General features: G+C 44.5%; 1 protein-coding gene across 3 annotated transcripts in view; it reads left to right on the plus strand.

Moving 5' to 3' along the window:
• PIAS2 (protein inhibitor of activated STAT 2) overlaps positions 1-13375 on the plus strand; it is a 130191-nt gene that overhangs the window by 101790 nt on the left and 15026 nt on the right. Inside the window, exon 14 of one of the 3 annotated variants that reach the window (XM_064577650.1) lies at positions 7392-7415. The exons of the other annotated variants lie outside the window; for them this stretch is intronic. Within the exon in view, the coding sequence (XP_064433720.1) occupies positions 7392-7400 (9 nt within the window). The 3' untranslated portion in view covers positions 7401-7415. Of the gene's footprint in view, positions 1-7391; positions 7416-13375 lie in introns of those variants that run through there. 3 annotated transcript variants of the gene reach the window in all.

Raw genomic sequence — 13375 nt, forward strand, 5'->3', positions numbered from 1 at the left:
ATGTTTTCTTCCTTTGGCTTCTTGCAAGATTTTGTCTCTCTGATTTTCTGCAGTTTGAATATGATATGCTTGGTGTGAGTTTTTAAAATATTTATCCTGCTTGGTGTTCTCAGAGCTTCCTGAATCTGTGGTTTGGTGTCTCATTAATTTTGGGAAATTCTCTGTGATTATTGTTTCAAGTATTTCTTTGGTTCCTTTCTCTTTTTCTTTACCCTCTGGTATTCTTACCAAGTGTATGTTATACCCTTATAACTGTCCCACAGTTCTTGGATATCCTGTTCTCTCTCTCTCTTTCTCTTTTTTTCCTTTCCATTTCCATTTTGGAGGTTTTTATTAACAGTTCCTCAAGCTGATTCTTTACTCAGCCATGTCCAGTGTGCTGATGAGCCCATCAAAGGCATTAATTTTGTGACAGCATTTTTTATTTCTAGCATTTATTTTTGATGCTTTCTTAGAGTTTTTATCTTTCTGTGTTATCTCTCTGTTCTTGCATGGTGTCCCATTTTTTTCATTGGAGTCCTTACCTTATTAATCATAAGTTGTTTTAAATCCCAATCTGGTAATTTCAGTATCTCTGCCATATGTGGGTCTGGTTCTGGTGCTTGCTCTGTATCTTCAAAATGTCTTTTTGGTTTTTTAGTATGCCATATAATTTTTTTGTTGAAAGTCAGACATGATACACTGGGTGACAGGGGCCCACTGTTGGTTCCTGTGACGGTTTCTGCTTTTGGTCTTCTGCTCTGGTTGCTGGTGATTCTCTGTGTCTGCTTGCCCATTGGGGGGCAGCAGTTTGCACTGTGATACTAATTCTCTACTGGATCTAGAAGGGTTATTGGTTTTCAGTTTGAGCTTTCTTCCTGTTGGCTAGGGTGGGAGTGACAACTTCCAAGCTCCTTCCATGCTGGACTGGACTCTTCAACTTTTGAAGAGGACTCTTGGCTTCCTCCTGCATTCCCACTCCTTGCCCTGTGGCCTGAAACATAGGGCTCACCTGGCTTGTTTCCCCATCCCTCTCGGATTGCTTTCCTTCATTACCTTACATCCAGTGTCTTGGAGAACTATTTTTTCACACTTTTTCCCATTGTTTCAAGTAGAGGGGTAACTCTGACTCCTGTTATTCCATCTTGGCCTAAAGCAGAATAAGCAGGTTTTATTTTCAATAATAATATTTAATGCCAGTTTTCCTCCCAAGCACTCTCTATTTATAGCTTTATTTCTTGGGCATGTCTGCTACTTTAAATGAATAAGATGAGAGGTAAAGGAAGTACCACTTTCCCTCCCCAGTAGAGCTGTGGCTAAGCCAAATTTGGCAGCATTTCCCTTGGTCATGCCAGCTTCCCAGCTGTTCTAAACTCTTTTCCTTACAGGTAGTACCTCTTCTTGCCCAGGATGTGAGAGCCCACAGCCTTTTCTTCCCCACACCCTAACCTCCGAGTCAGCCCTTTTCTTTCATGCCATCAAATGGTAGATTGACTCAAAGCAATCCTGCTCATGTCTTCAGTTAAAGAAGTAAAGCTCTAGCAGTAGGATTACGTCCTTAAAGGCATTTTATTTTAATGGGGGAAGACATGGTAGCAATAGCATTCTAACTTAAACATAATGTAGAGTTATATCTCCCACATCGTTATTTCATCTGAACCTCATAATAACTTTGTACTGCAAGTTGGACTGTGTGCACGGATTGCTCATTTTATTTTATTTTATTTTTTTTAAAGATTTTATTTATTTATTTGAGACAGAGAGAATGAGAGAGAGAGAGCACATGAGAGAGGGGAGGGTCAGAGGGAGAAGCAGGCTCCCTGCTCGGCAGGGAGCCCGATGCGGGACTCAAACCCGGGACTCCAGGATCATGACCTGAGCCGAAGGCAGTCGCTTAACCAACTGAGCCACCCAGGCGCCCCCGGATTGCTCATTTTAAAAGATAAAGTTAAAAGAGAACTTTGATCTAAAATGTGTGGAATGTGAATCAATACTGTTTCTCAGTGATTTATATAATGATTTGGAGAAACTACATATTTGCAGAGCTGATGAGCTATCTCTCATTCATAGCAGCCATGTGTTGGGGGATACAGAAGCCTAGGTTTTTAATTCTTGAGGAAAACTTCCTTCTGTCTCAGCAGATAATTACACGGTCTGGCTGCATGGCGGGGGGCGGGGGTGGTCATGCTGCATATATGTCTTTTTTTACCTGGACTATTGTAATTGTAGGAAACATGTCTTGTTGCTTTCATCCTGGCCTCCCTTTGGCTATTTCTCATAGCAACAAATTTGTCTTCTTAAAACACATATTGAATCATGTAACTGCTCTGCTTACAACCCTTCAATGTTTTCCCAGCCCACTCAGGGTAAAAGACAAACGCTTTTATAAAACATGACTTACAAGGCCCTCCACTAGTGGTTCTAAACTTTCACTTGTGACCACAGTAAGAAATATATTTTACATTATGTCTTAATATACACGCTTTGTATATACACATATTATTTTACTATTTTTTAAGTAGGTTCCATGCCCAGCATGGAGCCCATCAAGGGGCTTGAACTGATGACCCTGAGATCAAGACCTGAGCTGAGATCAAGAATCAGATGCTCAACTGACTGAGCCACCCAGGTGCCCCCTATACCTGTTTTTTTAAAGAAATTTTGAGAAACAGTATTGGTCCTTGTATATCTAAGAAGTATATATGACTTCATTAACATTTAAATACAGCATGACTGATGATCTGGTAATTTCATTCAGTATATTTTTCATCTCTGGAAGTTCATTTGGGATCTAATTTTAGTCTCTTCCAAGTTGCTGTTCGGTAAATTTTGAGCATATGGAATAAAGTTACAATAACTGTCTTACTGTCCTTAACAGCAAATTCTAACATCTGGGTCAGTTGTGGTTCACTTTTGATTGATATTTCTCCTCATTATTGGTCATGTTTCCCTGCTTCTTTGTATGCCTGGTAATCTTTGTTTATATGCCAGACATTGTAAACTTTACCTTGTCAAGTGCTGAATATATTTGTATTCCTATGAATATAGTTGAGCATTGCTCTGGGATACAGTTTTGTTACTTGGAAACATTTGATCCTTTCAGGTCTTGCTTTTAAGATGTGTTAGATACCTCCAGAACAGTGCTCTTTCTAGAGCTAACTGTTCCCCACTCCTGAGGCAAGATCTTCCTGGTTATTGTACCCAGTGCCTCTTGAATTATGAGTTTTTACACTCTGGCTGTTGGGGATAGGTACTATTCCTGGCTCTGTGTGAGTGCTAAGCATTGTTCCCCCCAATTCTTCCAGGTAGTTCTTTCCCCAGCCTCAGATCATTTCCTCACATGCACTTACAACCACCGGGATGAATTTCTTAGGGGGTGCCTCTCTGTTTAGCTCCTTGTCTCTGGCACTTTATCTTGCAAATTCTCACCACCTTGGTCTCTCTGGGTTCTTGGCTCCATTTCCTTAATCCAGGGGCTCTGCTGGGCTCTGCCTGGGTTTTCTGTGCTGCAGCTGAGAATCTTTCTAGGCAGTAGGGTGCACCCCATTTGTTTCCTCACTCCTAGGGATCACTCTCCTATGCCGCCTGATGTCCAGTGCCTTAGAAGCAATTGTTTTACATATTTTTTGGATATTTTGATTGTTGCAGGCATAAGGATAAATCCAGTCCCTTCTTGGGTAGAAAGGAAGTCACTAAATTTTTTTTTAATGTTTCAGATTTCTTTCCTGGAATGTAATGAGTGTTTGTGACAGAAAAATGAGATATAATACCACCTCTATTTTTATTTCATTCAGACCATTGTCATAAAAACATTCACATTCTTTTTTAAAGATTCCATTATTTATTTGACAGAGAGATTGACAGCAAGAGCAGGAACACAAGCAGGGGAAGTGGGAGAGGGAGAAGCAGACTCCCCTCCAAGCAGGGAGCCAGACGTGGGTCTTGATCCCAGGACCCCAAGATCATGACCTGAGCTGAAGGCAGATGCTCAACAACTGAGCCACCCAGGTGCCCCAAAAACATTCACATTCTTAGGAGTGTTAGCAAATATAATAGAGTGACAGCTCTTAAGTCTTGTTTTCGATTTGAAAAATGCTATCCTTGATGGTATTCTTTCTAAAAAATGAACTCATTGTAATTGAACAACTGTCAGAGTATTGACATGTTTACCAACAGTGGATTATAGGACCAAGAGTGGATTGTGTTAATATAAAATTCAAATAATACAGGAATGACCCTGCCTGGCCAGAAAATCAAATGGAGCTCCATTCTACAAGAGAGGAAATGACCTGTTCCTTCCATTTCATCTGTTCATCACCTGCCCTTCACTGTTTGTCTCGGTTAGCCATAGTGTTTATTGAGACTTGTCTCATTCCTGCAGAGAGTTCATGGGCTCTCTATTAGGTACTTTCTATTCTAATAGCCATTTCAGTAGATACTTCTGATACTTCTATTTTTTAAAAACTGCTGATTGTGACCCACTGCATTGATTTCCTGACACATTAAACTGTGTCAACCAACAGTTTAAAAAGCACTGCCTGACAACGCTGGGTGTTGTTCACTTGGCTGCATGCAGACAGGTGTCTGGCCAGGTTAGTGCCTCCTGCTACAATAAGCAACTTCCAAACTGGCAGGTGGATAAGCGGGATGTAAAAAAAAAAAAAAAAAAAAATCCAAATGATAGAAATAAAGGAGAGAAATAGAAACATCAAAATTGTGGGATAAATGGAAATCATGTATCTCAAACTACCTAAGTTTTTCTTAATCTCTACTAAATCTCTACTTATTGACAAAGATGGTCAGATATGAGAGAATATGCTGTTTACAAAAAAATCTGAAACAAGGGCACAGAAATACTGGATTTAAATAGATAGCAGAAGATACACCTAGGCAAATTCTAACCCAGAGGACATTGATGTAGCTGTATTAACATCAGAACAGCCACAAAATTATCAGATAAAACAGTTTTAAAGTTACATGTGCTTAGTAACATAGCCAAAATAGATATTGCAGAAAATGTCTGAACTGCATTGAGAATGAGAAAATCCAGTTGCAGGAAATAGTAACACCTGTCTTGGTAATGAATAGAACAGGCATATTGAAAAATTAGAAATGTACAGAATTAAATAACCTGAAAAACATGGTTTAATGAACGTATAGAGGACGCTGCCTCGACCAGCTGCAGAATGCGCGTTCCTTTGGAGCACAAGTGGGACACGTCGTAAAAACTGACCCAAGACTAGGCCAGCAATTTCAAATCTCAGAGGATTGAAATACCAGAAGTATGTTCTCTGACCACAATGCAATTAAGCTAGAAGTGAGTGCAAAAAATCCTATGTCTGGAAATTAAGAAACCTACTTGTAAATAACTCCTGAGTTCAGGAAGAAATAGTATTAGACATTAGGAAGTATTTAGAATTGAATGACAGTGAAAACATGGTACCTCAAAACTTTTGGGATTCTGCTAGAGTAATACTTGGAGGTTTGTAGCCTCAAAGATGTATATGAGAAAAGCTAGGCTGAAAATGGATGAGATAATCCATATGAAGTTAGAATAAGACTAGCATAGTAAGTAAAAAAAAAAAAAAGAGCAGAAATAAAATAGAAAAATACAATGGCGTGATCAGTATGTTTTCATCCCACCCTTTCACCCTCCTCACCATGCTGACTTACCCTTCAGATTCCAGTTTGGCCATCCCTTTCTCTAGGGCCGGGTTCTCTAAGTGTGCACTGTGAGACTCTGTCAGAACTGGGACTAAACCAAGACTCTGGGGGTGAGGCCTCCGGGGCTTTGCAAACTAAATGTATTTTAAGGAGTCCTGCAGGCAATTCTGATGCCCGTTTAAGTTTGAGAACCACTGCTCAACCCACTGCTCAAACTTGTGTTTGTGTTAGAATCCCCCTGGGAAGCTGACTTAGGAGATCTGGGATGGGATTTCTAACAAATTCCCAGGGGATAGTAATGCTGTTCTTTTAGAGGTTGCTGTTTTAGGGGCTCTTAAAAATTGCTCAAGAGATTCTGATGGATTAATCTGGGCTGTAGCCTGGGCTTAGCAATCTTTTGAAATCTTCCTAGTGTTTCTAATATGCAGCCAAGGTGAAGGGTCACTTCTCCAGGAAAACCCCAACAATCCCTGGCCTCCCCAGCTTTGGGTACAACTCTCTCTCAAGAGCTCTCCTGGCACCCTGGGCTTCCCTCCCCAGGAGTCGTTGTCCTGCTGCCAAGGACAGACAACTATCTACTTACCTTTTCCTTCATCAGAAGGTAGACCTCTTGTAGGCAAGGACCTTGCCTCCTTTGCTCTTTTACCCTCAGTGCTTTGAAAGGCACTCAGTAAATATTTGTTGAATAAATAACACATAAAATACCTCTATTAGTAGTGCTCACCAGCATGGGCGATGGTTGGTGCTCTCCTTTGACATCAGTAGAAACACAAAGAAAGGCCTGTGTTCTGTGGTTTGGGATGAGGGCTCTGGAGGGAGAAGAACCAGAGCTATGCTTCCTGTCCCTTGGAATTGAGCAATCTGGTCAGATCCTCAGGTAGTGGTTAAGAGCGTAGACTCTGGGGCTAGCCTGGGTTCAAATTCTGTGTCCCTCTCTACCACTCACTGCTTGTGTGATCTTGGCAGTTACTAAAGTACTCTATATTCCAGCTTCCCCTCGTGCAAAATGAGGATAATTGGAGTACCTTCCCTTTGAGTTTGTCATTTTGGAGGATTAAAATACAGGTAAAGCCATGAGAGCAATACCCAGCCTCTATTAAGTACTATTATCACTCCCTTTCAGTTTATGGAAGTGATCAAAATTATCTGATTATTTTAATCTCAGGTTAGAATAAATGGTTCTCATTTGCCAAGCCCCTAATTAAGCCCAAACATTTGCTTTTTTTTCCTCCTAAAGAGGACCACAAGTGTAAGCAAAATAAATAACATAGTGAAGCAACACAAGCTGATAAAATTAGGAAACCAAAAGGCATGAAAGTATTTGCTAGCATGAGTTCCTGTATTTCACTCAGTTTGAGTCCCTAATTTAAAATCAGTTTGGTTTTAAACTGAATGCTCTTTAGCATACTTTTTAATTGGATATATTTGGATATAATAAGGCTATTGCATTTTTCTTAGTTTGTAACTAGGACCAGGCTTATGTCTTGGCTTTTATTAATACCCCCACCAATTTCTTTTCTTTGCAATTCTCCTCAGAGCTTAGAGGTAAGATTGCTATAAGCTCTGGAGAGAGGTAAAGATATTAAAACATATTTCCTGTGTTAGGGTACTGACTTTATTGGGGATATATAAAAAATGGCCTCTTCTATAACTTTTTTTTATCCCTGAAAAGCTATATCTCATAATCCCATGAGGAATACAGGGTAGAAATCTATTTTCTCTCTCTCTCTCTCTCTCATTTTCCAAAGGGAAACTAAACTACAGACTATTCACCAAAGGTCAGACAGGACTCCAAACTGACTTCCAACCCAAGACCTTTCCCATCAGGCCCTGCTGTCCTGGGAGGAGCAGTAACCATCCTACATAGAGCTCGGGAGGAGGTCGTGGCAGGTGGGTGCCAAAGGACAGTGCAAGTTCACCCGTTTCATCCAAATCCACAAGCTCTAACCCCGTGGTTCCCAGCCCTGGCTGCACATCGGAGTCACTTGGGGAGCATTTAAGAATTAACTTGTGACAGGGCCTCCACCTCTGACTGATTAAGTCAATTTCTGGAGAATGGGGGTCCAGCATGGGCACTTTTTAGAAAGCTCCAGTTGGGGGGTCGGTGGGGGGTTGCGGGTAGAGGGATTCCAAGGGGCAGCCGGGGCTAAGAAACCCTTGTGCCTGGAAGTAGGATAAGCATCTGGAATGAGTGAGTAGGTGAGTGGACCTGCAGGGCTGTAGGAAGCTGCAGCTCACCGAGGCCCAGTCACCTGCTGTAGGGAAGGTTGATAATTCCTGAGGCTCCCGTGTACACGAGAGAGCCCTCGCTGTAGGGGAAAGCCTGCTGCAGTCAGGAATGGGGGTAGCAGGAGAAGTCCACCCTGAAGCTCCGGGTCCTTTTCCGTCTCCCTTTACTCGATCGTCCCCTCATACCCCAGCAGCGGGGCAGGGGGGGCGCACCAGCCTCTGGCCGTTGGTGCTATTAGGAAGCCCTGGCCCACAGCCCTTTGAGGGAATATTGCTGCACGTCCTTGGGGGTGGTCAGGATGGTTTTCCCCACCCAGACTTGAGAGAGCCCTCCAAGCTGGGGAGAGAGGACAGTGGGTTTCTGATGGTGACCAGTGCCCCTTCACGGCTGCTGCCCAAAGGTGTGACGGCCAGGGACAGCCAAAGACGTGTCAGGAGCTCTTCCCAAGCATGTCCAAAGAGACTGCACTTCAGGGTGCCCACAAGCGGTGGCTGGTACCTGGAACCTCTTCAGACCCCAGCACCTCTTGGGTATGGGTGTGGGGGAGGCTCTCCCCGTGCCTGAGGCTGAATTTCCTACCTGTTCCGTGAGTGGGAGTGGGACGGAGGCACAAGCAGGATCATATTTATTGAGAGGAAATGAGCACAAATGCCGGAGTTTATGAACAGATTTATTCCTGCTATGCATGCCACGAAAGAGAAAGGAATTAGCCTTCCTTGAGTGTCTAACAGTAGCTGACATTTACTGAGTCCTTCCTACAAGCCAGGCACTGGTTAGCTTGCTTAATCAGTACAGTGACCCTGTGAGGGAGGCACTGATGTCTCCATTACACAATGGAGACATTGAGGAGGTGGCCAGAGTCCCGCGCCAGTAGGTGGGGAAACTGACATTCGAGTTCAGGGCACCTCGTTCCAGCCTCTTACTCAGATTGCTGGCTACGTTTTCACCTGCATCTTCTTTACTCAGTGCTCAAGACAGCCTTTCAGGCAAGTGGCATGTCACCCATTTTCCATCAAGGAGACTGGGGCACTGAGAGAGGTAAACTTGCCTGACCCCTCACAGCTAGTAAATGGGGGTGGGGGGAGAGGGGAGGCTCAAGATCTATCTGGTGATAAACACAAATTCTAACTCACCACGTTACCTCTGCCAGATGCCTCGACTCATTCTGTCTCCCCTCCCTTCCGGAGGGAATAACCACAGAGCCAGGCCCTGCCCGGCCTAGTGAGGCAGACACATGTGCGTCTGTAATGTAAGTAATGATGTTATGATGGGATACATGCTAAAACAGAGTCGTGGGTGAAGTATTAGGGGCAGTGGGGGTAGGGTAACGGCCCTGGCATGGCGGAGGGAGGGCAAAGTTCTGGCCCAGAACCAAAGGAAGTAGGAAATTTTCAGGTGGCTCGGCTCAGCTGACTCCTCCCCAAGTGAAGGTATTAGCATGAGAAAAGGCCCAAGAGAAGAGAGGACATGGACTCAAAGGTAGATCCACATTTTGTAGGGTTTGGACATTATGCAGTTTTGGGGTCCCTCTTTGGGAAAATGCAGTATTAGGAAAACAAGGTTAGATAGGAAAGTAAATATTTACAGAGGGTGAAAAAGATCAGAGCAGTTGCAAATTCGAAAAGCTGACTGTGTTGGAGGTCTGTAGGACCACCCTCAGGCTCTGTGATAAGCTAGAAGGACTCAGAAAAGCAGTTACGCTAGTGGTTGTGGTTTATTACAGGGAGAGGATGCAGATGAAAATCAGCAAAGGGGAAAGGCACAGAGGGTGGGGTCCAGGAGAGACCAGGTGCAGGCTCCTATTCATCCTGTCCCAGTGAGGTTGCACAGAGAGCGCGGAATTCTCCCATCCATGCTGTGCATCAGCATCTGCGAAGTGTCACCGATCAGGTGAGCCCACCTGAGACTTGTGTCCAGGGTTCGTCCTGGGCGAGGTGTCAGTCAAACAGGCAAGCAGCTCCCATGCAGCTGACCTCAGCTACTCAGTCCCCAGCCCCCCAGAGGTCACACTGATAAGGTATGGCCCAGGGCTTTGGACACACGAAAGCAGGCATTCCCCATCAGTCTCACTGTTAGCCTAACCTATCTGTTCACACTGACAGAATGTGGCCCAAGGCCTCAGGTATTGAAAAACCACCTCTTATCAGGATATTCCAAGGGCTCAGAAGCTCTCTCCCAGGAGCCCGTAAAGGACCAATCTTTGGAATGTGCAGGGTTTGAACAATCTGAATCTGTTAAGCTAACCCTTTACTGCAGACTGATATATACCACAAAAAGTCCAGCAGAAATTTTTTTTTATTAACTGCTTGACATACCTCTATAAAACATTGTTCCTACAATACTGCATGTTTTCATCTTTTCACAGTTTGTAAGATTTTCTATAGAGAGAACAGAAAGTTCAGTTTTCTAGTTGTTCAGAATTTATTGCTGGTAGGATGCATATTGAGCTTCACAAACAGACGTACCCATTGTAGTACCACTCACTACAGGTTTGTGTTTGAAAAATACTGGAATTCTGATGCACTTTATTTCTCACAATTCCCATGTTAAGAAACATCATGCATTTATAATTGCATAAGTTGCATTATCTGCAAATTTTACCAATACCTGTGACGGGTGAACACGTGCCTAGGGCCCTCGTAGGGCCTTTAAAGGGGTCCCGGGAGCTTAAGTTTCTTCAGCTTCATGGTAAAGCCTCCTCTGGGTTAAAGAGTTAGTCACTGGCAGGCTAGCCTGTGCCCAACACGGTGCTGAGTTTCACGGGAGCAGCTGAGAAGGGGCTGCCCCGAACCCTGCTCACAAGTGCGCAGGACTGTTAGGGAGAGTAAGGTGTAAAACCACACAAATGAGGAACAAAATTGACATCCAGGCCTGGGAGAACTTAGAAGGTGTCTTAGTCTGGGCTGAATTATCAAAAGTAGCAGGGACAGGGTGGTTTACACACACCAGGCATGTATTTCTCACCATGCTGGAGGCCAGAGTCTGGGATCAGGGGACCAGCACGGTTGGGTTCTGGGGAGGGCCCCTCTTCCGGGGCGCAGACCACTGACTGTTCATTGTAGCATGTGGTGCAAAGAGAGAGCTCTGATCTCTTCATCCCCTTTTAAGGACCCTAATCCCATTCTTGAGGGCTCCAGCCTCATGACCTAATCACCTCCCGAAGGCCCCACCTCCCAATATCATCACATGGGTGGGGGATAGGTGTCAACATCGGAATTCTGGGGGGACACAAACATTCTGTCTAGAGCAGGAAGTCTGCGAAGCTTTCTCCTTGAGCCCCCCTGCCCTGGGGTCCTAATCTTCAGATTTAGCTCTGACCCAGGACCACTGAGGACCAAAGGGCAGACTGGGGATAACTGAATAAAGTGACGAATCCGGAAACTGCTTTATTACTAACAGTGAATTTTCTAAGAGATTCAAATCTAAGTGCCTCCTTCATTTAACATATGTGGTAGTTTTTTACCAAAATTATTTAGTAAGCAAGATCGAAACTTATAAAATTCAGTGTATAATTGACCACTGGTTTATTTGTATCTAATGGGTAAATGAAACAAATTATGGATACCAAAGTCTACTATTCTGATAAAGATTTCAACAACAACAAAACCAAAAAACTGACATATGAACTAGTGAATAAAAATAAAGTGCTTATATATCTTAAAAAGTTTTTAATTCCAGTTAACATACAGTGTTATGTTAGTTTCAGATGTACAATATAGTGATTCAGCACTTCCGTACATCACCCTGTGTCATCACGACAAGTGCTCTCCTTAATCCCCATCACTTGTTTCACCCGTCCCCCCACCCCTTTCCCCTCTGGTGGCCAGCAGTTGGTTCTTGATAGTTAAGAGTCTGTTTCTTGGTTTGTTTCTCTCTCTTTTTCCCCTTTGCTCATTTGTTTTGTTTTTTAATTCCACATAGGAGAGAAATCAAATGGTATTTGTCTTTCTCTGACTGACTTATTTCACTTGGCAGCATACTCTCTAAATACGTCATTGTAAATGGCAGGATTTCAGTCTTTTTTATGGCTGAGTAATATTCCATTGTATGTATCTACCACATCTTCTTTATCCATTCATCGATCGATGGACACTTGGGCTGCTTCCATATCTTGGCCATTGTAAATAACACTGCTATAAACATAGGGTGTGTTAAAGCGCATATATATATAAATATATATATGCATTTTTATAGATTTTATTTGAGAGAGAGCGAGGAGAGCAGAGAGTGTGGAGAACTACAACATATTACCAAGTTGGCTACAAAGAAAGTATTTTAAGAGGCGCCCACAAGGCAGTGTGGACAGCTAAGCTGTTTCCGGCACTAAGACACAGGAGAGGGGTGGGCGGCTAGACACAGGCAGCACCCGCCCGAGCTCTGTGGGGAGGGACGGTCCTGGAGAAGGAAAGAGGCAGTTACAACCCTCAGACGCAGGCTGCGCAGCAGGGATGCCTCTTGGCTCACGAAGCCCGCTCACCTGAGACCTACCCCCGGGGATCGGCGACAGCCTCTGCAATTGGCAGCAATGGGGTTGTTAGAAGAAAAAAACCCGGAGGAGGTCGATGCGCCTGAAATCAACATCAGTAACGGAAGGCCGGTCCTGCACACCTGTCACCCAGCACAACATGTCACCGAACGGCAGCTACAATATGAGCATCCGAGAGGCTGAGGGCCTCCTCTGCTTCAGCCTGTGGGCCCCACCCTGAAGGTTCTGATGACACGGTGGATGCCAATTAGGTAGCACCGTAGGTACCAAGCGCTTCCATATACATCCTCTTATTTATTTATGTTTTTTAAAGATTTCATTTATTTGACAGAGACACAGCGAGAGAGGGAACACAAGCAGGGAGAGCGGGAGAGGGAGAAGCAGGCTTCCCGTGGAGCAGGGAGCCCGATGCGGGGCTCGATACGGGGCTCGATCCCAGGACCCTGGGATCATGACCTGAGCCGAAGGCAGACGCTTAACGACTGAGCCACCCAGGCGCCCCTACATCCCAGAGAATGATTTACCACGCTCTACGGAAAGAAAGATAACCTTGCCACTTAAAGCGGTCATTCTCAACCCTAGCTACACCCTTGGAACACCTGGGGAGTTTTACAAACCTGTGGTGACCACACCGCACCCCAGGCCAACCAGAACTCAGGGGCTAGGAGCCGGGCAGAGCGGGCGCCCACAGTAGAGCTGCTTTCTGCTTTCACGTGTATCTGGGCCTTGGCCTGCATGAGGGTTGGGAAGGGCCTCCGGCCCCTGAAGATGCCCTGCATCACTGCCCAGGAGCACCTGGCCCCGCAGCGGGAGGGACATGGGGCCCGAGGCAGAAGGGCCAGAGCAGGGCAGCTTGGAAGGACTCTTGGGTGAACGGAGATTTAACAAAGCAGGAACTCAGCCTGCTGTCCAGCTGCCTTGAATTACCTGAATTTAGAAAGGAAGACAGGATTACGGCAAGTGCTCTATTTTATTTTAGCTCAGGCAAACCCAACACCATGGGTAGAAGGAGTAAA

The sequence above is a fragment of the Mirounga angustirostris genome, unplaced genomic scaffold, assembly GCF_029215605.1.
Source record: "Mirounga angustirostris isolate CCGP_5_RB_7025 unplaced genomic scaffold, mMirAng1.0.hap1 SCAF_14, whole genome shotgun sequence".
Classification (NCBI taxonomy): Eukaryota; Metazoa; Chordata; class Mammalia; order Carnivora; family Phocidae; genus Mirounga; species Mirounga angustirostris.